At 39.6% G+C, this 27,778-nt stretch overlaps 1 protein-coding gene across 2 annotated transcripts in view; it reads right to left on the reverse strand.

Annotated features, from left to right (window-relative positions):
• COL5A2 (collagen type V alpha 2 chain) overlaps nt 1-23,893 on the reverse strand; it is a 111,467-nt gene extending 87,574 nt beyond the window's left edge. The window contains exon 1 of one of the 2 annotated variants that reach the window (XM_075285118.1): nt 23,679-23,893. In XM_075285118.1, coding sequence (XP_075141219.1) covers nt 23,679-23,766 — 88 coding nt within the window. In that variant the 5' untranslated portion in view covers nt 23,767-23,893. The remainder of the gene's footprint in view (nt 1-23,678) is intronic. The other variant, XM_075285117.1, reaches the window with a different exon arrangement.
• Between the last annotated feature and the right edge of the window lie 3,885 nt (nt 23,894-27,778).

Genomic DNA, 27,778 nt, shown 5'->3' on the forward strand with positions numbered 1-27,778 from the left:
CTTTTCCCCTACCTTTCAGACAGCTTCCCTTTGTATCCCATCAACTCTAACCTTGCATTACAGCATCAACATGAAGATGAGTCCGGCCTTCCTACTCCAAAGTAGTACTATACAGTGCCTCAGTGCTTGATAGCGTATGTACTTTTTACTGGGTTAAACGTAGGGACTTGTAGTACCTCAGGGCTCCGCTGTATAAATGTAATTCTTGGTTATACTAGGGCTAGCAGTGCCATTGTGTTCCACTGTTAATTTATTGCTAAGTTATGCTGTGACTTGTAAGACCCCAGCATTCCCATGTGTATTTATTCATTACTTAGTCATACCTCCCAACTTTTAAACAACAGAAAGAGGTACAGAATGGGACAGCCAAATTTAGCCTCACCCAATTCCACTTTGACCCCACCCATTTTCTTTATCCCCCATACCATATAATGCCCCCACAGTCACCCTAACATGATATGCCGACACTTTATAATGTACCCCTTATTGTCCCACAGTATAAAGTCCATTTTCTAGTATACAGTTTAATGTCCCTCTCCAGCTGCCTTCACAATTTTATGTCCCCCTCCAACTACCCCCACAGTGTAACTGACCCCACTCCAGTTGCCTGCACAGCTTAAATGCCACCTCCAGCTGTTTAATATTCCCCTCCACTTGCCCACATTTTAATGTCCCCCTCCAGCTACCCCCTTAGTTTAATGTCCCCCTCCAGATGCTCCCACAGTTTAATGTCCTGCTCCAACTGCCCCAAAGTCCCCCTGCAATTGCCCTCACAATATTACGTCCCTTTCCTTATACAAAACAAACATAAAAAACCTAATGTCCATCTCTCCTTGCTCCCCTGCTGCTCTTTGCTGCCAGAGGCTCTAGGGAGCTGCAGATGTGATGTAAGTGACATCATCACATTGCACCTACTGCTCCCAAAGTAGAGACAGGGGGTGAATGGTGAAGCAGGAAGTGGACGGCTCCCTGATTCATTATTCTTGTACTCACTATTCACCATTCCTGGTTTCAATGCATCTGTGTCCTCTCTGAACTTGATAAACAATGAAAAAGGCCTTGGTCAAAGTGTCAAATTGTTCTCAGTCTAAAGCCACACAGAATCAAAACCATTTTTTGTCTTGGCCATTTTTGTAAATGAAAAAGGTAGAAATCTCAATCCAGGAAGAGTCTACTGTTTAACTAACAAATGGTGCAAGATAAGGTGCAAACAGTCAGTTTGTGACTGAACAATATTTAATTAGAGATGAGCGAACACTGTTCGGATCAGTCGATCCGAACAGCACGCTCTCATGGAAATGAATGGAAGCACCTGTGACGCCGGCTTTGCCGGCGGCCGGCCAGCGTCACAGGTGCTTCCATTCATTTCTATGGGAGCGTGCTGTTCGGATCGGCTGATCCGAACAGTGTTCGCTCATCTCTATATTTAATACATAGCTACAGTTATCTAATAAGTGGATGATTTTTTTGTAACAAAACGTGCACTTTTATTCATACTTTGCAACATTTTAAATGTAACTGTACAAGATATTTTAGACCTTGCCCCATCAGACAGGGGATGGCAGAGGATTGGTGAATTGAGCATCACTTCTTTGTGTCTTTATATGCCATTTTGCCCCCTCCCTCTATTTTAAACGTTCTAGTCCATACCATAACCATACTCAGCTTGTGAGATGGCCACCTGATTGCGTCTGTTTTTTTTTTTTGCATCCATTAAAGGGGTATTCCCATGATGCTTGTTCACTAACCTGCAGGCTGTTGTGCTCTCTTCACTTCGTGCTTCTCTCGGCACATAGTTGGGCGGGGTTTCACTTGCATGGGATTGGTTGTAAATGAATTACCACAGTGTGAAGCTGATGTAGCAGAGCTGGATTTGAGTCAGTTTGCATTACATACAGAGGTAACGGACTCCCTATCTCAGCCCTTATCAGCCAAATTCAATTAAACTGACTGATAAGAGCTCAGAAATCCCGGAGCTCTCACCTCCCCTATCTGAGAAGCTTCGCTACTTAAAGACACAAAGAGCTCAGAGCTGCTCCCAGCCCCTTCCTCCCCCTTGAGAGCAGGCAGCTACATCACTTGACAAATGAGCAGATAATCCCAAGGGCCATAGAAACGGAGTGTAAACAATGAAGTGAATAAATTAAGATAGCGACCAAACAAAAAAGTTTTGATAAAGCAATGCATTTAGGAAGTCTTAAATCCACATAAACTTGCAGTATAGATAGGATCCTTGTGATGGGATAACCCCTTTAAATGGATTTGCGAAATGGATGTTAAAAACATGATCTGAATAGGGCTTTAGGCTCTATTTCCATCCGTTTGCTTCCTTTATTTTTGCATCCATTTGGTAAACAGATATAAAAAACATGATCTGAATGGAGCCTTACTCTATTAAATGTTCACTTTATTGAAATACAGACTATATACAGCAGATAACACAACTTTATCCCGTAGGCAATGTGTGAGAGTTATGAAATTACACTTTGAGGTCTTTTTCTTGGCTTACCTTTCAAATACTTGTCTTGACTGTCTATTTTAATTTTCCACAGTCACATCATTTTATTAAATAAATAACTATGCTCTTCAGTCATCATTTATATCATTTTCTTTTTCCAACAAAGCCAAAACTATTTATCCCCCCCTCCACCACAATTTTTCTTAGGTTTTCTCTATAGATCATGTTGTGACATGAACAGCAATATAAGTTACAGCAGTAATTCACTTCAAAATGCTTTTCCAGCTGTACTGACATATGAGAATGCATTTACTGGTACAGACATTGCAATTGTTGCTTCACAGCTTTGCATTAGCGGAAAGACCACACTATATAGTGTACAATGTCATATCACTAAACATTCTAGGAATCATTAAAAGAGGTGCCCCGGGTATCTACACAGATGTAGACAGCTCCTTCATGGTAGTAACGTCAGAACTGTGTAGTCAAGTCTTGGAATCTCACAAGCACAAATTAAAAAGGACAAAACACTAAACAAATATATTAATGTCAATTTAATGTTTAAGTACATTTTTAATGCTATAACTATTAACGCCCAGTTCACATCTGCGTTTGGTATTCAATTCGGGGAGTCCGCTGAATGCTTTGACAAGCGGTGAGCAATGAAAGCACACAGACCCCCATAAACTATATAATGGGGTACGTGTATTTTCCGCACAGTGTCCGCACGGAACATGCAGAGAAAAGTACTTCATGAACTACTTTCCTCTCCACATGACTTGTGCGGACACCACGTGGAAAACACACGAACCCCATTATAGTCTATGGGGTCCGTCTGCTTTCATTGCTCACTGCTTGTCAATGTGTTCAGTATTCGGTTCAGGGGGTCCCCAAGCGGACTTTCCAAATGGAATACCGAATGCAGATGTGAACCAGGCCTTACTTTCATGGTGTGGTCATTTTAGAAGCACATTGAATCTTCTGGAATTGTCTATATACAGTAAGCAGTTTGTGCGGCCAAACTTTCATAGATTCGCACAGTCTCCAGGAAAGTACAGAGATTACGGTCTCTTCCCTCTATACAGAACTTTTTTCGATGTGTATGATATCATTTTGACTAACTCAGGGCTCCAACAGTAACAAGAAGCTTTCAATAAAAACTAAAGAAAACAGCTTGACACGTCATAGTCTACTGATAAATGCAATTCCTTAAAGATTAGGTAAAGATTCAAAAAGTATCATTTTGATTTCAGAATAGGAGATGGTGGTTTAGTGGATCTAGTGGCCTTTAAATACTGCATTCAGTCATCCAGATGTAATGTGTTAACCACTAGTTCTAGAGCGGAATGCTTTTGCAGTGATGCAGACTTGACTCATCCACTTCACCACACTTGGCTCTACATATGAGATTACAGAATAAGAGGTTGTGTTTAATTTTCTGTTTGCTAAGTAACTATGCAAACAAAAAAAAATAGAGAAAGAATGTCTCCCTCTATATGTTTGGGTAGCTATTATATGTTTGCAAGCAATGTTTGCTATTAAAATTAATTGATTCATTGATTGCTATTATATTGGATTATGTTTCATTCAATACAATGTGTTGAATAGTGACATTATTTGCTTCTGTTTTACTTGAAACTTCTGTTTTTCTAGATTCTGCGATAATTCTGCTTTTTCTAAAATTAATATAAAAAAAATAATATATTGGCTAGACTTAGTGATGAGTAAGCTAACCAAAGTTCCACAAAACTAAACTTGGCTAAACATGTGATCTGAGACCTGCAAGAAGGTACCCTGTGAACCTATGGACATTACAGGAATTTATATATACCTAGGCTTACTAATTTATGACTATTCATTGACTTACTGAAAAACATCCAATGGATCATATATGCACACATTTAAATATGAATGTGATTGGTTGATCAGATAACATGATCGTAAGGGGTGTGGCTTTAGCATTTTATTAAATGATTGGTTGATCATCTTCATTGACCACTCTTGTATGTTGTGTTTGTAGAATTTCCTCAAGAGGAAGGGATGACTATAACGTGATACATATGAATCCTACAGACAAAGTAGTTAATGTAGGCTCTGTATATGAATTACTGTAAGTGTACAACTTCCAATTCCCACACAAAGGAACTAAAGTGAGTATACATTTGGTAGATGTTAGATGGCTTTAAAATTAGGATCTTAAAGATGTCCTCCAATAGAAACACAACTTTCCATCCCTGTACCACTACATAATACTATATGACATGCATACTAAACTTACTTCCTGCGGTGTAACCTCCTTCCTGATTTTAAATAGCATCATCTTGATTTTTAGACTTCCCCTGCTTTCTCCATTTCAATGAATTGCTACCAATCCCATGATGCTTCATCACAGCATGACATGAGCAGCTAAAGCTAGTACCACATCTACCTGCTGACAATACATTATTATGATCATTTCCTTCATATTCTCCAGTAAGCTAAAAGTACCATAAGAATACAGTCAGGGAATCTAATCTGTCACCACCTACTAAATTGTGTAACCGTCTAATCATCAGTATTAACTGTAATAGGACTCTCTCTCTCTCTCTCTTTCCTTGTGGAAAATCCATTCAATTTCATTAGAGAGCCAGCTGAAGCCTTTTATAGGTGAAACATAGTTCTCAATAGCTTTGATGTATAAAAGTAGAAGTAGAAAGGAAAAGAACAGGTCAGAGACTAACACATAGAATACTATAATGAAGCACAAGGGACACTTTAGTTTTGGGTAGAGTATCTCTTTAAAGTGACTCCCCAGTCATGTGTCCTGGGTACTTCTTTTTGCTTGTTTCCATTACGGTATAGCTGTGATATGTAACATAGCTGTGACTTTAGCTATAGTGATGACAAGGAGCATGAGGTAGCCTGAGACAGATCTTTAGTCTCATCATTGGTTGAAGCTTCTACCGTCACTCTCTTCACTAGAGCTCTGTCTCCTCAGAGTGGTTGCTCTGCCTATACAAAAGTGCAAGACAAGGTGATTTCAATTACAGGAAAGGCAGAATGTTTATAAAGTACACAAGACTAAATGATCAGAAAAACACAATATATCAGGGAACTGCCATACTTATACTGAAGGGAAAGAGACCTACGGTGGCCATAGACATTAGACTTTAGACTGTGATTGCTTGGCGCACACAGATGTTCGGCAATTGGATATACAAACGACTAGCCCAACCACACAACCGACATTGAACCTTCTAGTAAATGTTTTTCAAGCCCAAACAATGAAATTAACCGACCTGAAAGTTGGAGACAACAATGGACAATATTGAATATAATGGTGTTGGTTGGCAGTCTCTTCCAATATCTGTCATTTCACTAAGTTCAAATGTTATTTATGGCGAAGTTTAAAAAACACTATTTCAAGTACAACATGCAGTGAAGGCTTATAAATGAGTCAACTATGAAAATATGAAGTTGCCATATTCAGTTAGTATAGTACAATTAAAGAGGACCTTTCATGTCCTCATGCATATGCGGTTTTATATACCGCAAGAAAGCCTACAGTGCACTGAATTCAGTACACTATCAACTTTCCCATTATGTGACCCAGGGCTGGTTAATATCAGTGCCATTAATTTCATCATCGATCTCTCCCCACTGTCAGAAGGGCATTCCTGACAGTCTAACTGGGCTGTGAGGAACACCTCTCCTGACAATACAGTACTGTCAGGGAGCGATCCTTACAGTCCTGTGATGATACTAAGCCCCACATAACAGGAAAGCCAACAGTGTGCTGAATTCAGGATACTTTCATCTTTCTAGTGGTATATAAAACTGCATGTGCCCGAGGACATGGAAGGTCCTCCTTAAACAAATTTTCGAAATATATGTTAAATCATCAATAAACATTAATTTTCAAAAATTTGGATCATCCCACGAGGACCAAGTGTCAACCTACAAAAACATACCCAAAATACAAAAAGTTGGCCACAGATTTGTCACTCAGACCATAAAAAAAATTATTAAAGTGGACAGAGGGCTGAAAAAATCCAATGCAGTCGATTTTGGACACAACCAACTTTAGTTAATGATTGGCTATTTGGAACGATCGTTTGTTGTTTTTTGTATGAACGATTGTTTGTCAAATGTTTAAAATTCACAGCTTCAGTAGTTTAGATTCTGTTATGTATGGCCAGTTTAGTAAAGGGGAGCTTGGTGGCTTGTTCTTAGACGCATGTGTAAACTTTTTCTCCAACACCTAAGACAAGTGATGTTTAACACGATCACAGAATAGTTAATAGCACTGCTACAGAGCTTTGGATACTATGAGGGAGCATATGTTTCTAATAAGTTTTATACTCTATTTCCATGACTTCATTCCCCATATCATATTTCAGAGACTGAAAAGAAAGAACCCAAAGCTAAGCTTATTGCATTATTACATCATTGAAAGTTACCATTTTGTATTCTTTGCAAGTTAACCCCATTATTTGAAAATTTGCAATCGTGTTTATTATAATAAATATATTTAATATATAACATCATTTATATTAATGTCAGTGCAATATAATGTCAATTCCCAACTGACAATACGGTACAATGCTAAATCTGTAATGGGACCTCTAGCTACCTTATGCCACTGAAAATAGTGGCAAATTTTATGTGATGAGGGACCTTTGCAAACTCAGTGAAAAAGAAAATGCAGTCGATTGTGCAAAGGTACAGCGCTTATGTATAGAACAAACTCCATATAATGCAGTTGCAAATGTTGATTAATAGAGAGTCAATACATTTTTCTCTCTACACTAAATAAAATGGTCATTGTTAATGTATGTGAACTACGACTGTAGCTTGTGCCACGTATCAAGACATCTGTTCTTGAACAAATGCAAGGCCTGTCTAAGCAAGTATTCATTTTCTTTTCATATAATACATAGTTTCCTGTTGCAGACAGGCATTTTATGTTGCGGTACATAAGGAATGAAATAAAACACAGACTAGAAATAGAGTAGAAAATGTTAGACTCTATCTTTTTACTGAAGTATATATAGTACATTCTACTTAAAGAGAATCTTTCACCGTCTCCACCCATTCAAGTTTTTAGCATGTTAATAGGTGCAACTTCACTGATTCCAGCTCAGTTGGCATTTGCTCTCTAGCACCCACCATTCCCAAGCAACATCTGCAGTTAATTTTGGTGCCTGATGTGCAGTTTTAGCTCTGTAATGTCAGATGGGTTGTGTAAGGCAGGGGGTGTGATTCAGAGCTCCAGTCAGAGGCAGTCAGTGTCAGAGCCCAGAATCACGCACCTTGCCTGCTCCTGCCTGACATCGCCCTCCTGACAGAACACAGCATAAATAGCATATCAGACAACAAAAGTAACAGCATTTATTGCACAGGAATGGTGCGGGCTAGAGAAAAAATTCCAACTGTGCCAGAATCAGCTGAGCAGCACCTATTAACTGGTGTAAAGAACTGGACTTGTTGGAAGTGTTGGAAAGTCCTCTTTAAGAGGAAAACAGGGAATTATTGGTAAATTGCAGAATGTTGCTAAGCCTTTATTGTTGCCTAAGCAATGGTGGCAATCTGAAAACAAGAGTAGCTATCTCAAATTATTCCATGGTAGACTAAATAAAATATATCAGTTTGCTATCATTCCACAGTAGACTGTCACAAAGACTGAAGGAGCCGTAATACAAAATAATATTTTTTAAAATCTGAACAGAATTTATCATGTCCTGCTCTTTAGAAATTTGGTGTCAAAAAGTCTAATGTGCTAGAAATTTTAGCAACATTATAGTTTTTAACGCTGCTCACTGACAAATTTGAGTCAGTTCTCAGAACATGTGTTAAGTTATATTCACACGAATAATGGCCGTGAGAAATCATGGCAGAGTTAAATTCAATTCAAGTGAACGGGGCTATTCACATGACGATTATTTTGATGGTCCACTCACATGTATTGGGGATCCATGAAAATGGATGCCCCTTGGGTGTAAGACAGCTGTGAAAACTGGACGCTTTTCACACCCATTTTGCTCCTCGGTTGTCTAAATGCTCCCTTAGACCTAATGATGTAATACATTTATCAAACATTGCGCACAATTTGATACATTTGGTACATATAATGGCAACCCAGGCCACAGCAAAACTTCACCTCAATGTGCTTTTCTAGATAGTATCTGAATAGCTTTAATATACGGCTTAGTAATAGTTGTCCTTATTGTTTAGTGACATCACCAAATCACTGTATGAATAGAAAAAAATGAGGTTTTTAAACCAATTGTTGTTCTAAAAGTGTTCCACATATATTTGACGGTAGTAGACCTCTGGAGTTCCACATATATTTACATATTTATTCCTTGGGTTTCTTTCTTTGAGTTTATTGGTATTCATTGGTTAATGACTGTTGCATTAAGTCATTATAAAAAAAAACCCCAAAAACATACTAATTTGTTCACATATTTGGTTCTATTAATGCCTGATTTTATCAGAAATAGCACAGGGTAAAAGTCTAAACTATATATGGAACAATACATTTCACATACCGCAAACAACACCGTTTACTAAGGGACCAAACACCTAAACCACTTATATATAATAATCTGTAACTAAGTACATTTATCAGCACTAAAATCTGAAAAACTCAACTAATAAGGCTCAGTTCACATCTGCTTTCCACATGAAAAAAGTGGAGACAAAAGCGCTGCTTGCAGTGCTTTTCTCTCCTCATTTTCTGTGTGGAAACTGAGAGGAAACCACACAGACTCCATTATAATCTATGGGGTTCATGGGTTTCCTAAGGTAACCGATTTTTTTATGTGAATTAGGATTCCACTCAAGGGATCACAAATAGAGATGAGCGAGTAGTATTCGATCGAGTAGGTATGCTATATACTACGGTATTAAAAATACTCGTACTCGATCGAGTACCACTCGATATTCGAATGGGAAAATTCGATGCAGAACCAGCATTGATTGGCCGAATGCTATACAGTCGGCCAATCAACACTGGTTCTTCTCCTACCTTTAGAAGTCTTCTCCGTGCAGCTTCCCCGCGGCGTCTTCCAGCTCTGAATTCACTCTGCCAGGCATCAGGCCTGGACAGAGCAGACTGTGCATTCTCGCTTGCAGTGCGGACATGTGCAGGCGGCTATGCCCAGGCCCGATGCCTGGCAGAGTGAATTCAGAGCCGGAAGATGCCGCGGGGAAGCTGCACGGAGAAGACTTCTCGGAGGATCCAGCCCGACCCGCACTCGTGGACTTGGTAAGTATAATTTGATCGAATGTTGCCTACCCCTGAAACGAGCATTTTCCCCCCATAGACTATAATAGGGTTCGCTATTCGATTCAAGTAGTCGAATATTGAGGGGCTACTCGAAACGAATATCGAATCTCGAACATTTTACTGTTCGCTCATCTCTAATCACAAATAATGCCTACACTCGGGATGAGAGGCATATTTGTACAGTTTGTAATAATAATCTAAACTAAAGAGGTTATTTCATCAATAAAACTCCGTCCATATACCCTTTTAAGGCATTTGGACATCATAAAAAATGAATGAAGGAGCAGGTCCCGTTATGGTGGACTCGAGTCATTCATGAACCACAATGATGGCCATTTATCCCAGGGGAGCATAATCTGGAGTAACTAGCTGCTCTGATAAGACTAGCCCTCTAGACGGATCAGGTTTTGCTCAATCAGTTCAGTAGTTTGGTTTATTTCAGTATGAAAGAACTTTTCTAATTATAACCTAATAAGCAAGCCAAGCTTTGGTTTTATGGCACTTATCCTTTGTGTTTATTACTCTTGTGGAATAAAAAGTGGTACAAAGTTGTCATGATTATATACTAGGGTGAGTAAAAAGCTCGCTGTTTCCCCAGTCACTGCTGTGCTGGTTTGGATTTGTTAAATCTTTCTCACAGACAGGAACCTATAAGTCCCTCAAGAGGAACCCAATAATGTTACTAAAATATAACTTTTACTGAAAAATAATGAAAAAGATTGGTGTTTGCTTGGATCTGGCTAAACCACCGTACATAGAGACCCATAGAGGCATGAAGAAGGAGCCAGAAATCCACAACATCTACTCCTGATGACAACATTGAGCGTGAACGTGAAATAATTCTGTTGGATATAGGAGTGACAGTAGATTATCTGAAAGAAGAAAGCTCTATGAGAACAAAGATTCACAAAGTCGAACACAGAAGTGCATTTGTGTCTCGCAGCTCAATCTAAAACAATTTTTAATATAAAAGCTTGTTGACATATGGAAAAGTATATGGAAAAGCAAGAAGATTATGAAGAAAAAAATTGTATTTGTCTTTTCTGAAAGTTGATTAATAAATTCTACAGCCAGACTGGAGAATTTTTTCATGACAACTACCAAAGGTTCAGTAATCAATTTCTTTCAACAGAACTAAACCATCCAGGAAGGCAGCCATCTTTCATTTTACAAAGAATTTTGAACAACCAGCAAGAGTATGTCTATAAAGCAAGCTGGCTCATATGGCAGTAATTTCATAAAGTCAAAGTAGAGCTAGCCATGAACTCAATGGTAACATGCTAAGGTAATCTTATTCCTACTGAGTTCTGCTAATGTATGGCATCTTGATGGAACAGAATTCCCAGGAATCAATTATATCATCATAGGAATGGAATTTTATTGTGGGATAATGATTTCCTGCTGCTGTTAAACGAATTTAGACTGAAGAGACAGTGACACTAGCTAACAGGAAAGGAAAGAGAAAAATCACTCCTAATGATAGTAATGGACGTTTTACTTTGACAATGAAAGGAATTTAAAATGGACTGCTTTGGTTCACCCCTATGTTTTCTTGTCCCTTCCTCCCGCTCTCTTTTGTTTGTGTGTGTGGTAATTTCTCCGGGGCCTTGTCCCCTTTCCCTGTTCCCTGTATGTCTTTGCAGTCTATGATATCTGGTCAATGTGGCCAGTTTCTATTCTCTTTATCAGCATTCAGTATAGTCCATTAAGCCCTATCAGTTGGGGGTCTCCCCCTTCATCTTTTATTGCTATATATGTTGCTTGGGGCCTGCGTGCCCCATTTACGAATTTCTTTGTTTGTTCTTATTTTCTCATTATGAAAATTTAATAAAAACCGATTATACATAAAATCGACTGCTTTACCTATATTTAAGAAAAATAGATTCCACCAAAGCTGGGCAGGGCTGAACCTTAAAGGGGCTTTCCTGGGGGAGGGTGATTGAATTTGGTAAAAGCTCAGTGTCTGTATAACAGGTATTGTATCCCACTAAACTAATTGTCAATCCTTTAGCTTATAGGCAATGCTACATTTTAAGTTTGAAGTGGAAACAGATACCATACATGCTACATACAACACTGAAATGCTCTTATATAGAAGGTATTGGAATATACTCTGTATTGGTTCTTCACCCTAATCTTGTTCGGTTCTCTTTATACTAGAGCCCATAAACCTCATAATTAACATTGAGAAGAGATTAAGCACAATGACTATTCCTAATGGTTGTTTTTCTTTGTATCTGTGGCATTAGACAACTTGTCAATCACTTGCACACATGTAAAACACGTTTCCTCCTCGGAAATATTTACAGAACTGTACAAATCCCCAGAGTAAATAATTCATCAGAAGTCATTACACTTCAAGGAGAACAGTAAAATCTGAGGTTTACAAGACCAGGTGGAAAAATATTTTTGAAAGGCATCTGCAGTCAAGGAATAGTTAAATATAAATTCATCTGGCGTAATGGTAGTAAAGTATATATACATACATATATATTATATATAGGTCCAGAGCACATGTTCTGGACCTATATATGTGTACAGCTGTCTTTCTTTTGTAATCTGCACTTCCTTTCCCTCTACATAGACTCAGCTGTGTGTCCTGCTGTCCTTCTTTAGACAGATAAAACGCTAATTTTCATAGTGAAATGCAGTTTAACAGAGGGAAGGGGAGAACGGGAAACAGTCTGATAACAGCAGAAAAAGGAATTTCTTATAATCACCTGTACTATATATTTATGCAAAATATCTATTTAAATAATATATGTAAAGGGTCTGCCCAGCCACAGAAAATGACAATACTCACATTGCCGCAGCCCACCACTCCCATTCTGGTGCTTCCTGATCCCCCAACTATGGTGACATTATGACTCAGTGAGATATGACTGCTGCACCCAATCCTTGGCAGCCATAGGTTCTGTGTTGGGATGTCATCACTAAAACAGGAAGTAGAGACTGGTGGGGGACTAAGAAGAAGAGGAACAAGAGCAGCGGGGTAACATTAAAGTGAGCATGACTGTTGTTTTTTATTTTGTACACTATTCTGAGTCAGATTAACTATACTTCTTGTTTGCTGGACAAACTTTTTAATTTAAAAAAATCAGTATTATCACATTGTTAGTAAAGTACAACGCTGTAAGAATGATTTTATCATGTGTAAAAAAGAAATCACACAAACAAGTTATGTCAGCTCATTGAATTAATCTCTCTCCTCTTATACATATAATGGTTCCCCTGGGTCCATGAAATGTCCCCATTACAAACACTGCACCCTACATGTATTTCACTCTTCAGAGTTTTCCATTATGTTTCAATTTCCATGTTCTTTACTACTTGCTTGTCCAAACCCTGTTGTCTTAGAGCTTTCTTTCCATTCCTTTATATGTGCCCAGCAAATTCCACTTGTAACATGACATTATTCCAAAACAAGCGGACATCTGGAACTTGTCTCTCATCATAGTTTGCAACTGGAAAATCATTTACCTTAAAAACTTGTGATTCTACACCCCTCCAAGAGGTATATGGATGTACTGTATACTTTTACAGAACACTGCTACTTGGCAAATAGAATTCTTATTCCATAACAAAGTTATGTCCAACGCAAGAGTGTTTCAAAGTATAATATTACTGTATGGCTTGTCACAAACATAAACTAGCTAAGATTTTAAAAAAAATTCAATGTTGGACAATCACGGTTATAGAATTTATTGGTTCCTGCAAATGCAAAGATAATAATGGAACCCATATGTAGCAGTTCTCTTACTCTTAGTAGTGACTAATATTTCACAGAAGACTTTTACACATACCAAGTGGTACAGGCCAGCTATAAAAATGAACTTATAACTGCACTGCAGGGAGCAACTCTGGAGGACGTGACCAACTCTACTCTGCTCCTGCTACTCTTACACAGAATAGATCAGGGTTGGTCACATGACCCACAGCCAGCAGAGGAGGCAGAGAGAGGAAACTTTTTGCCCCCCACAGTGCTGTGAAATTCTGAGAATCAGAGCAATGTATGTTACTAATTGTGCTTATGGCCAGGGCCCCATGCAGTATAAAGGCAGCATTTTACAGAACCTGGAAATTGAATGGGATTCTGGCCAATCCCATCCACACATTGCAGAAAAAATCCTCAGTTTTAAAAACTCTTGCTTTTTTGTAAATTGCAACATATCAATTTTACCTATGGAAACACTGCCATTATCCACATAGGTATAATAGAAGCAGAATTTTACCTATTGACTGACGTTTTCTGTATAGGTATAATAGGAGCAGAAAGCCTGCAGAGGAAAATTCGGCAGACTTAGGGTAAGTTCATATGGGTTTTTTTGGACCAGAACCTGAGACGCAGGCTGTCTCAAGGTTCTGGACCAAAAACCAGGTAGCCAGTGAAAGCCAGTGCACTGCACCGGCATCCAGTTGCGCACTCCACTCCAGATTAGGCCCAATAAATGGGCCTAGTCCGGTGGAGGGAGTGTCTTCAGGCCGAATTGCGAGGTGAAACGGCCTGAAGAATGAGCATCTCGCTTCTTTTTCCAGGAGCCGTAAAAAAATGGCTCCCGAAAAAAGACCTGGGAGCCGTCTTTTTGGCTTTGGCTTGGATTTTGAGGCGGATACGGTCTCAAAATCCTGAACAAAAATCCCCATGTGAACTTACTGTGAAATGTGTTGTGGGAAAAACTGCAATGTTTTTCCACTACAGTTTTTCCGCAGCAGTTTTAGGCCGCAGCTCACTACGTGAGGCCTTAGCCCAAAATGGTGCACTGATTACACTTGCAGAAGGATTTTATTTTCGACATAACACTATAATGTTCACACAAGGTGAAGGCAAATTCTGTACATCCTATCACAGCTGGTAGAATTACTCATTCACATACATCTGCAGGGAGTTTTATCAACCTGTAACCAACTGTCACATCCCATAGAAAAGTGCAACCAACTGTGATGTAGTCTTTATTGTGAAAACATCCCCAAATTAACACAGGGAAGCATCTATTTTTGCCAGGAAGAACATTCACTACATTCTGTGATATTTTTGCAATCAAAAAGCAACAGTCCTAATGTAACAGGCATTACCCACATACTTATATTTGTATGTATAAGTTTATATTTGTGTACAACATAAAATGATAGATATTGGCCATTGTATTTTTATCTTGTCTGTTTATCAGTAATTACAACTTTTCATTATGTGTAAATGTGCTATAAAAAGCCATAACAGCATCAGTTGTAATATTTGTCTGACTCGTGAACTATAGCAGCACCCAGTTTATTTACATTGTCATTCAGCCTGAAACAGCATGTGTGAAGTGCTCATACTATAAACTACCATAAGATACAGCACTAAAACCAGCGCACCAGAACGTTTACCTTTCAGACCACTTTTACACACTTTTACACACTATTTAGTTTATGGAAAGGTTGTAAATTAGCGAATTTTATGTCAATAACAGAATGGGAAGTCCTGAAAAACCCTCCAGTAGTTTACTGATGACACTGATGGGGCAACCAAAGGAAAGGTTATACTGCTGATAATACATGCCCTTAATCTGGTTCTCAAAGTGGCTCTTAGGTAAACCATTTAAAATTTTGGTTAAAGGGGGCTATCCAAGGCTAAATAAATAATGACCTATCATTGGAGATGAGCTGCAACAGAGTCTCTACAGTATACAGAGTTACCTGCTTCTATTGAAGAAGAGGTGACTGGTGAGGGAGCTGGGTGTCAGATCCCAACTGATCTCAATTGAATGGCTTTTCCAGGTAAAATAATTGTTGTCTTATCCCTAGGACAGGTCATAAATTAAAGATGTGAAGAGGTCCAAAACACGTGCCTGCTGGTCGAGAATACTGTATTCTCTACAGTACTTATCAAGTACAGTGCATAAGCTGGGCTTTTTATCACAGCTGAACCCAATCACTCGAATGGGACTGAGCAGTGATCAGACCATATAACCAATGAACATGAAACCAGATTGTCTCTTCCACTTCAAACAACCGATCCACAAGGGTCCAAGTTGTCCAACCCCTCAGATGTTTCATTAATGATCTATCTTTTCATTTGCTAAAAAAACCTGCTCATGGTAAAGCTGGATATTCACTTGGCCATATTCTGATCAGAATTTTATATCAGTATATGTAAGCTGAGGCCAGTAGTGGGTCCAAAACACTGAGGATGTACAAATTTTTCCATTGTACTTTCCCACTGTAGATTCCATTCCCGAATTTGGCATAAAAATACTGATGCAAAATACTGAACAGAGTACTGCCGCGTGAAGATATTATTATTAAGTCCATGCAACTTGAGACTGAGGGATCAAGTTACATAGGGTAGATCTGAGACTGTTTAAGGGAGAGGGGAAGAAAAAAAGATGAAGATGGAGTCAGCATCTAGGGGAAAACTGATGAAAAATACATGAGACGAGTGAAATTGTGGTAATGACTGTACATGAGTAGGGCTAGGGGTATATTTTTAGGCTCCTAAATGCCCTTTCAACTCAGCAGTAAGGTACAATCATAGGTGCCAATGAGGTGATGGTGGATGCCCCTAGCCTCTGTCTAACCATCTAGATGTAACAATCAATATTAACCACAGCAAATAGTAGGGTCTTCTCACTAAAAGAAGAGGCAAATTATGGAACACTTTACAAAATTGCCAAAATTAGGAAAATGAGGACACCTAAAAGCTATATGGGAAGAATATGCAAATCTGACTTCCATGATGTAATTGGAAAGCCAGTGCCACAAGTATGCACACCAATAGAGGGCGCTAAGTCAGATTTGCATATTCTTCCCATGTTCCTTTGGCTCAATAAGACTCCACACACCTAAATGGTGGTTCTCTCCTTATGGAGTGACGATATCCCCTCAAACCTAAAAGCTATAACATAGTATCTTAGTTTCTACATTCTGCTGGAGCAACACTGCATGAAACTAAAGATAAGATGGACTAGTTTATTTAGAAAATCAGAGTCATAACATGATGCCCCTAGCCCCAGGGTAATATTTATACCAGGCTCCTCAACTCTAATGGCAACTATGTATTACTTTTTGTACTGGTCTCCTCATATTGGGAAGAGACACCTTATAGGCCACTTAAGACTTCTGGGCCCAAGTGTAACCACAACCTCTATACTTCCTCGAGTTACACCCATGAGTAAGATGGATAAACTTTTAAAATAAAACTCCTAATAACACTACATTATACCTAAGGTGATATATGACTCAAAGGTATAAAGAAAACCTGCAGTAACTGGCCACAAGTGTACCAATATGGCAGCAATGTTTCACTTTACATCCACAGTTGGCATTTTATGATAATCATGAAATGTCGCCCTGTCAGAGATTCGCTCTATATTGATTGTAAAAAGTTTTTCTGTTCCCTCACCTATATGGTGGCATGTCAGTCATTTTAACACATGCACTTGTTATCATATGATAATAATCTTTTAGCAACTTAGATCATGATTTATAAGATACATTGTTTAACATGTGTCATAGAACGCTGCCAACACTCTCAATATTGTATTTTAAAGTTGGCACTCATCTTCTGCATAAATATTGTAACCAACTTTGATACCTAGATCAAAGTGAATATACTATTTGATCTCTAGCATGAGATGCATGTTGAACATGGGTAATGAGTCACATATGTATGGGGATGGCTTTTTATTTAAGAGAAAGAATAGAAGCAATACTAATGGAATTTAGCTCAACGTTTGTAATAAATTCCAGGCTTGGCATTTACATGCTGTATCTTTTGCACTGTGAATAGAAATAAGTTGAAGGCAAGTATCAGACAAACAGATGTCGATCAAAGACATTGGTTGCCAAGCAATTTCCGTTTTTAACATCCCTAACTCTGTGGCTTTCTGTACACAGGTAGATTATCATACAGCTGATATTGGTAACCAGTAAACTAGTACTAGCCTAGAAAAACCATTAGAAAAGCTATTACTTGACATATGAACCAACAATTCTCTTCCTTTATTATTAACAGAAGACTCAATGTGGTCATTGTCCAAAGTGACCATACGTACACCACATGTACAAAATAATGTCTTGTCTAAAGATGAATAATTTGCAAGGGAAAAGTAATGTGTATACAATATGTGATGGCTGATTTACTTCATTATTCCATATTCACTGTGCATGATTCCAAGGCAATTGGCCAGTCTGAGCCACCAGATGTTCACCAGGGAAGGCTTGAGAGGTTGTTGAAGTGTCTCAAATGTCTGAAATGTGATATATAGTATGATACATGGCTATAATTGAGCATGAAATTGAGCGTAATTGGAGTAATTACATAGCTAAAAACCCTAATTCATAGCAAGAATAAATGAATGAGAAGTATAGCATCACTCATAAATATGTAAATTATAACTGTAAAACTGTAAAGTTTTATTTGTAGACCCAACATAGAGCACAAAGTCTCTAAAGGAAAACTGAACATGGTACATGTTCACAGAAAAGAAATGCATTCCAGTGTATTTTAAAGTTTTGCACTTAAAGGGGTTGTCCAGGCAAAAATGGATGACCCGTTTAATTTTTAAATGAGACGGGGCAGTGAAAAAAAATACATTAAAAAAAATCATATTATACCTTTCATGGTGCTCTGGTGCCTCCCAACCAGTCTGGGACACATGACCGCTGAAGCCAACCAGTGACTTCAGCAAAGGGGAGGTGATGTCACTGTCTGTGACATCACGGGTCTCTTCCTGAGGCATGCTGAGGCTGCTGATTGGCCTCAGCGGTCACATGACCACTGAGGCCAATCAGCAGCTTCAGCGGAAGAAATCTGAGACATCACAGCCAGGGAGCAGCTCCACTTTGAGTAGACGCCAGAGCAGAAGGACCAGGACAAAGGAGCGCTGGGGACAAGTGATTATGATTTTTTTTTTTTTAACTCCCCAGCCTATAAAAAAAATTAATTGCCTGCGCCAACTCTTTAATAAAAATATACATTTCTAAGTCTGCTCTTTAATTCTTGTTTTAATAATTTAATAATTAGTAATGGTAGAAAGAAATTTAGAGATTTTTCTGGGATCGTTGATTCTGAGATATGTCAGATATACTTGGTAATTTGGGTAATGCAAGAAATCATCACTTTTTCATATGAAAATTATAATTATCTGATGATGCATTTGAAATTTGTGTTGGAAAAATAATAACATTCTTGGCGCAGAATCTGCAATGGGTGGGCACATACAGATAGGGCACATTGGATGTGCAGCATAGTAAACTGCAAATCCACAGCAGAAACATGAGGGTCAACCTTGGATTTCTGACACAAGTTCCGCAACAAGTTTGTCCAATGACAAAATCCACAGTTTGAACACGATATTAGTAGGTATTCCGAAATGAGGACCATTAATTTATCAACTAGTATAAATTATAAGAATAATTTGCATTTGCTTAAAACCACAAAATGAGTTGAACTTCAAATTGTCTTATAGTATTTTTTAGTTCTTTTCAGTAGCCTGAGTTTATGTCACAACATCTGCAAGGAGTTTGTATGTTCTCCCTGTGTTTGCGTGGGTTTCCTCCGGGTACTCCGGTTTCTTCCCACACACCAAAGACATACTGATAGGGACTGTAGATTGTGAGCCCTATATGGGACAGTGACTGTCATTGTCTGTAAAGCGCTGCGAAATATGTTGGCACTATACAAGTAAGCATAATAAATAAATAAATAATATCATAGCTGAAGCAGTTCCAATTTGGGAGCGTCACAGGGTACACCACATGATCCCTCTTAGCATATCAGCAGCTCTGAAGAGGATCTGTAATATTTGCTTCTCAAGGCAGACTGTATTATACAATTATATGCGACAGATCATGCGATTCACAATGTCACTTTTCAGCCACACATTGGCTGTCAAGTCACCACTGGAAAAGACTGTCTCTAATCTTCTTATATTTCATAGTGACATGTCAAAGGTTTACATCAGTGAGTTGTGGGTGCTGAGACCCTCATTCATGTTGATAAAGGCAAGCAGAGCCGTGTTTGGCCTTATAGAGTCTACAGTCCATACACCACTGACTTCAAATCTTCGTAGAGTGTCAGCTCTTGGACCCACCACCAATTATAACTTCAGGCATATCTGTATGACATGTAAAAAGTAACAATATGGTAAAAGTGGTCTTGCTTTTAGTACGTATACCTTTACAGTCTCAGTAATAACAAATCAGTATAGCTACTAAGCGCCTCTCCTTTGTGTAGTGAATTGTCTTTTCCAAGAGAAATCTAATCCAGCTTTGTTGCTAAAACATTCATAAACCCATTACGTCATCAGACAGGAAGCCAGTATTTTTATTGGTTGCATGTAAAGTTTATAACCTCTGGCCAGCATTACATGTTACAACAATCTCCATTAGAAGCAACACTTTTAACCCTATGCCATGTCTGGAATTATAAGTGAGCAGATGCAGAACCCTCAATTGATGACTAATTCTAATAATATTTCAGCTTGCAGACTTCTGAAACCTGTAATAATAACATCGGACTGCTCCCACTCCCCTTTCCATCAGAGACGATTGACAAAGACAAGTCAGACACCTCAGCATTTCCTGGAGAGGGATTGCTGATGTCACTCATATGTCACTGGTTCCTTACCAGCAAGCATTGAGGCCACTGATTTGTCTCAGCAGTCACATGAGCCTTAGAACTTAATGCGATGGACAGAGGATGGGGAGCAGACAGGGGAGAGGTGAGTATGACTTTTTTTTTCTTTTATGGTTATACCAGCCAATGCAGAGGTTGCTCCAAACCCTGGACAACTCCTTTAATGCATCTGATGACCAAACAGGGATACAGATCTGTTCAGCATATTCACTGAGAGCATGTCCTGCTACATACATTATATGTACTAAAACATTGCAAGTCTTTTTGTACTGCTACCCAGTTCACACTACATTTTAGTATGGATAATGTATGTACCGGTACTATTAGTGAATACACAAAACTGGGTCATATATCCCTATTTGGCATTTAAAGGGGCTATCCAGGACTTGGACAAAAATCATATTCTTCTATCCCTGACGCGCAACTGTCCAGTTCTGCCCCCATTTCCCTCACCTGCTGAGACCAAGCACTGGCCTAAGCAGTTGCTGGTAAAGAACCGGTGACATATGTGAGTGATATCACCGGTACTTCTCCAGTGACCACTGAGGCCACTGATTGGTCTCAGAAATCATGTGAGTCTCATGGCTTCTGGTACTGCAAGCCATAAAACCTGAGGGAAACGGGAGTGGGACCGGATAATGGAGTGCCAGGGATAACTGAGCCTCTAAAGCCAAGGCCCCTTGTCTCTAAAAGCATAAAAAGGCTGCAGAAAAAACTGCGCAAATGCATAGCGTTTTTTTCTGCAGTGTTCCTTGTGCTTTTTTTTGTGCATTTTTTCACCCCTATTAAATGTATATCTTTGTCATCTTCTGAGCAGGCATATAATGGCATATTAGTTTCTTTTCACTGTATAGGAAATCATCACCTGCTGCTTTTCCCTAGACAGCTGGCCACTGCAAAGAAATGTATACCAAACAGTTTCCTTTTTTTTTTCTACAGTGTCATTTCCACTTTAGGCAATTTTATGTCTGGTGCATATACTGGAATATTTTTCAACGATATGTGTGAAACATACAATCCAACTGGAAGAGGAAACGATTTGATTCAACACAAACACAGAAACCAACCATAGAACCATAGGGCCTGGCCCTTTAAAGGACAGAGCAGTTACATACTGGACGTACATGTCAGAGGTTATGATCAGTGGGTGTAGATTTATAGACCCTGACTGTTACAGTGAAGAAGTTTCAGCTGCTCAGCAGCGCTCCATCACCCAGTGGATCCTGGTTACTTGTAATGGCTAATTCTCAGATTGCTGAGGACTTGCTGTCAATAGTAAATATTCCACATATTCAACAAACCACCACAGTCCATTCAATAGCAATAAGTGGGGGCTTAGTGACCCTTCAATCTAAAATTTCAGTTGTTCAGCACATGAGCCCAATAAAATGTTTCATATGAATGTTGCAAATCAAAGTGAGGCCCCCTCCTGGTGTGGGTCTATAACATGACTCCTCCTCTCCCTCCTTCTATACAAGGACAGGAGGTCTTAATATTTTTTTCTACTAAACCTTCTTTTTCAAAAGGATGACCCCCACGTTGTATTTTAATAGTATTGCCAGGGTTGAGAAGAAGCCCTTCATTAGACACCTTGGGTCCATATGGAGAGAAACAGATCCAGCTTGAGATAGGGATCTGTCCTTACACATAAGTAGTATACATTTGATAACCTACAGAGTATTTTAGGAATTCATACATATAGGAAATAGTTTTCTATTGTATTGTATAATTTTATACTGCATAAAATGGCATAGTTTTTTGTGGAAAAATATTTTTATCAAAGATGTAATGCATTTATCAAATGAAAAATTTACAGCAGAATATATCAGCTCTGCTGAAATACTAATTAGTGAAAATCAAAGCCTTTGTTTTATACTGACTAGGAAAAACATCTTTAAGATATAACCATTGTTGCCATTGTTACTTGAGTGTACTTCAGGGCTGACCAGGGAGGAAGAGTTAAGTAGTCACATTAGCCATAAATGACACAGTCCATTTTAGAATTAATGACCCATGACGTAAGTGTCCAGCCAACTGGTGGAATCATTACATTGCTGGGCTACCTCCTGTAGGTGTAACACTACACAGTGCACATCCCCCATATGGGATTTGTCTTATAAGCATGAATGTACATGGGAAAGTTGCTCAAAAGATTTTCCAGTCTCCCTCCTGCTGGATCATCTAACTGCTGATAAAATAACTTATAAAGTAAAGCTGTAAAAACATTTCCTACACACTCCTTTAAACAGGAAACCATCACAGATCAAGTGATGTAATTGTACTTAAGATCTGCTATTTTATATTGATGTTGTTCTGAGGCCATTTATTGATCAAAAAATGTAAATCCAAGTGAATGCAGCGGTTTTCAGTCTGGAAAGCAAATGCAATTTCTTGTATATTACAATAAAATCATTAACTGATATAGCCAAGTATGTATACATAAGTGTATGCAAGTGTTCAGGACACTCCTTTTAAAGTATTACATAAACCTCTAAACCTCCAAGCCCATTTGCAAATTATACAAGTTGGTATTGCAAAATGTATTAAATGCACCATAGTACGACTGAGGTGTTCACTACAATTTCTTTGTTATGCTAAGCAAGTCCGAAGGGAAGGCAATGTAAAGAAACTCCTTAAAGGGAGAACTTGGCTTCTGGGAACACTCAGACATCAGTGTCGCTTTGCCTTAAAAAGTCGAGCAATGGAAGATAATCAGAGACCTAATATGAAAACTGGGACTTATCAAGTGGAAGTCAGAAGTTATTGAAGTGTCTGCAAAGTTACAGGCAATAAGATGGATTGTTGTACAATGATAGGCAAAATAATTAAAAAAAATGCCTCGTATAAGACACAAGATCACTGTAGAATAATAAGTTATAAAGAAAGAGATCAATAGATAGACAAGAGAAATTCTTTCTCAACAAAGAAAAAGCCTGAAGACATACATGGCAAGGACTCCACCCTAGCTGGATGTGAGAACTACAGAGAAAAGTCAGTAAGTAACTATGCCCAGAACATCCTTAGCCATCAGTTTAATCTGCCCTCTGCCAGGTAACAATGAAAACCTTAGCCAGGAGCAGTTTTATGTCATATAATATCTGATCAGTGCTGTGCACTTTTCTCAATGACAAGCACAATCCAGCAGCGTTACAGAAAGTTACAGTCTGCAGCTCTCATAAAAACCATGTAAAACCTTGTCTAGTTCAGTACTCCTATGGTTATTGTTGAAGAAAAGAAAAGAGGAAAAAAGAAGAGTTCAGAAAGTCTGCCCTCATTTCACTGAAGATCAAACATCACAGAAAGACTTGAAAGTCTAAAGCTGCTTCACTTACCACTTTCTTCATCTTGAGCTTTCACAGCTAGAAAATGCCCTAGTAAAAGTGTAAAAGTTATTAAAGTCCCTTTCTGTATTAAATTCATAATGTCTGCTTGATAGACATGTGGCTTTCCTTTTTGTTAGGATCTTCTTAGCACCATTAAGCTATCAGTATGTTTCTTCCCTGTGAGCTCCAAGACAAAGTCTGCAAACAAGACCTTTTTTGAAGTGTTGCAGCTTTAAATAGGAAGAATGCAGCCTTCCCTAGTTTTCCTGCCCCTTTCAGCTTGTGCAGGCTTATAGTCATCCAGTCCCTGCCAAGCAGAGTCTGATTGATGGTAAACAACCCAAATCAAAATGACTCTCCTCCTGCAGCGTAAATACTATATGGAAATACAAGTCATTCTAGCAAATCTTAAGAAAATATGTGCTATACATTAGCAACAACATATTCTATTTTTGAAGTGTGCAATAGCTTTAAAGTGTGGATTTTTGTTAAGGGAGCCTTGTATGGTGTGGTACTTTTTGTTGCTGTTATTGCTATATACAACTTCTATTGCCAACAATATACATTTAAGAAGGGGTTTTACAGCCCCTCATGGAGTTTTCATGATAGGTGATCAGTATGTGATCTGTGGGGGCCTGACACCCAAATCCTACACAGATCAGCTTTTCCTGCATCCTCCAGGTCCCGGAAGTTGCTCTACTGGGCATGGAGCACAGTAATAGGAGTGGGCTGACCTCCCCTTCCACAACAGCAGCTTCTGGTACCTGGAGGCTGCCAGAATACTGTGCGAGGTCCAGGTGTCAGACCCCAATGTATTACATACCTATGACCTTTCCTGTGGAAAACTCCTTCAAGGCTAAATTCACTCCCCCTTTTTGGTGGTATACACTGAAAAATTGCTACTTCAAGAACAAAACATGCCTAAAGAGTATCCTATTGGTATACATGTACCCAGTAAACAGCAAAGCTTCAAGGGGAATTAAAATTTTGCTATCTGATAAGTGGGGATCGGACACCAGGCACCCCCGCTGACAAACTAGTTAAAGAGATTGTAGAATTTTGCTGAGCAATGCAACCTCTATACGACTTACCAAACACAGCATCAAACATTATATAATGCCTGTTCTTAAAATGTGCAGTGACCAGCTAGGTGGCATTATTACGCACATGTACAATATGAGTCTACAGCTGGGAGTGGTACCTCAACTGTGGAAAACATCTTGCGTGGTACCAGTCCCAAAGAAACCCAACCCGATGGGCTACAATGACTACCAAACAGTAGCACTGACATCCCACCTGATGAAGGTCCTAGAGAGACTGGTCCTGACACACCTACGCCCCCTAGTGAGCTCGCTCTGGACCCCCTCCAGTTTGCCTATCGGCCAGGCATTGGGGTAGATGACGCCATCATCCACCTTCTTCATAGAGCTCTCTCGCACCTGGAGAAACGCGGGAACACTGTGAGAATAATGTTCTTTGATTTCTCCAGTGCGTTCAACACCATTCAGCCAGGGCTACTGAGGGAGAAGCTGAACCTTGGTGGTGTGGCCAACCACCTGTCCAACTGGATACTAGACTACCTGACAAACCCCCCTCAGTATGTGAGAGCCCAAGACGGTGTGTCTGACACTGTGATCTGTAGTACGGGGGCACCACAAGGTACAGTTCTTGCCCCATTTCTCTTCACACTGTACACTGCTGACTTTAGGCACAACTCATCCAGCTGTTACCTACAGAAGTCCTCCGATGACTCTGCTATAGTAGGCCTTATCACTGATGGCGACGATAGGGAATACAGAGACTTAAACCGGGATTTTGTTGAATGGTGCCAGCAGAACCAGCTCAGGATTAATGCTGGGAAGACCAAGGAGATGGGGGTGGACTTTAGTAAACGGAGAGATGCTCTGACCCCGGTGGAGATCCAAGGAACATGTATTGAGATAGTCAGGACCTATAAGTATCTGGGCGTGCTCCTCAATAATAAACTAGACTGGGCTGATCACCTGGAGGCGCTGCACAGAAAGGGCCACAGCAGACTCTACCTGCTCAGGAGGCTGAGGGCCTTCGGAGTCCAGGGGACACTTCTTAGGGCCTTCTTCAACTCTGTGGTTGCCTCAGCCATCTTTTTCGGTGTGGCCTGTTGGGGGAGCAGTATATCAACCAGGGACAGAAATAGACTTGACAGGCTGATCAGGAGGGCCAGCTCTGTTCTGGGGAGCCCCTTGGACCCAGTACAGGTGGTGGGTGACAGAAGGATACTGTCCGTGGTGACCTCCATGCGGGAGAACAAATCCCACCCCATGTATGGGACCCTGATGGGACTTGGCAGCACTGTAAGTGACTGTCTGCTTCATCCCAAGAGTGAGAGCGCTATCGCAGGTCCTTCCTTCTAACCGCGACCAGGCTGTATAATCTACATCAGACCAAGCGAAGATCACTCCGCACAGAGAACTAATGATTATGACGATGACCATGAGGTCTTCCTCTTTCTCTTCCGTTTTTCCTTATCTGCTATGGACTCCTATTATTATCTTCTCAGCTTATGTGTGTCTACGTCTGTAATATATTACTCTGTATTATCCTGTACCTGTATTACTATGCTGCTGTAACATGCTGAAATTTCCCCAATGTGGGACTATTAAAGGATTATCTTATCTTATCTCTTATCTTCTTGGTCTTGCAGCTCAACCCCATCCCCCGAATGGAAACCTAATCCGTATAAAAAAGCAGTTACTTAAGGAAACCCGTAGACCCCATAGACTATAATGGAGTTCATGTGGTTTCTGCATGAAAAATGCAGAGAGAAAAGTGCTGCAGGACTTTTCTCTCTGAATTTTTCATGTGGAGCGGGGAACAGAATGGCCTGAATGCAGATGTGAACCAGGGCATAGTTACAAATCATGTGTCCCTGTGAGAGGTTAAGACAGCAAACGAAACATCACAGCTTCATGTGACCCCCCAGATGTGACAGATTTATTACCTGTGATTTAATTGCAGAGGAGGGTGGAGAAGGCATGGGTACATTGAGAGTAGAAAGATGAATCATAGGAAATTTAGTTTGTCCACAGATTCACTGCATGTAAATAACAGTAAGGCTGGGTTCACACGGGGTTTTTTGGACAAATTTTGACGCAGAATCCGCATCAGAATCCGGCTGAACAAACTGCCTCTCATTGAATTCAATGGTTTGTTCCCACTTGTGGAAAAAAGAAGCGACATGCCCTTTCTTCAGGTGGATTCCGCGGCTGATTCAGCCGTGGACATCCATCTCGCGACACTCCCTCCCGACTAGGCCCATTCATTTGGGCCTAATCCAGAGTGGAATGCATGCACTGTACCGGCATCCAATCGTGGCTAGCCAGTTTATGGACCAGATTCTGAGATGGCCAGCCTCCGCCTCAAAATCCGGTTAAAGAAAAAATGTATGAACCCATCCTAATAGAAGCAGCAGCAAGTAAAATAAAACCAAGGAATGGGTGCAAAAGGGAATATTGAGTAATTAGCAGTGTTTTGTATAAGGAAAAATATCTTTATACCATGTTAGCCAGTGGATATGAAATAAAACATTTTGAGAGAAGTCAAATGCAAATGCAAATAGACAGTTAAAAAAAAAACCATACATATCAGTATCAGGAATCAGGAAAGTTCTCTGGGTTTATGGTTCCTTTGATCAGTCACGTGGTGTCTAGTTGTTGTAAAACATCATAAAACTCTGTGACTGGTTTAACCCCATTTGGAGTGTGTCAAAGGTCATCCTGAGTTTAAATTTCCATATCCTCCGATCTTTTTTGTTTTTGAAATTTCCTCTTAAAACCAGGATCTTCATATCATTGGTGATATTATGATTTTGATTGCAGAAGTGTTTTGGCACAGGGAGGTCAATTCTCTGCTCTCTAGTCGTATGTCTGTGTGAGTTCATCCACATTCTGAGTGTCTGTCCTGTCTCTCCTACATACAGGCCCCCAGGACACTTGGTACACATTATTAAATACACCACATTAGGTGTGCTGCAGGTGAAGGTACCTGGGATCTTGTAGTCTTGATCAGAGTTAGGGATTAGAGTTGAGCGAGTACTGTTCGGATCAGCCGATCCGAACAGCACGCACGCA

Source organism: Leptodactylus fuscus, chromosome 8 (genome assembly GCF_031893055.1).
Source record: "Leptodactylus fuscus isolate aLepFus1 chromosome 8, aLepFus1.hap2, whole genome shotgun sequence".
NCBI lineage: Eukaryota > Metazoa > Chordata > Amphibia > Anura > Leptodactylidae > Leptodactylus > Leptodactylus fuscus.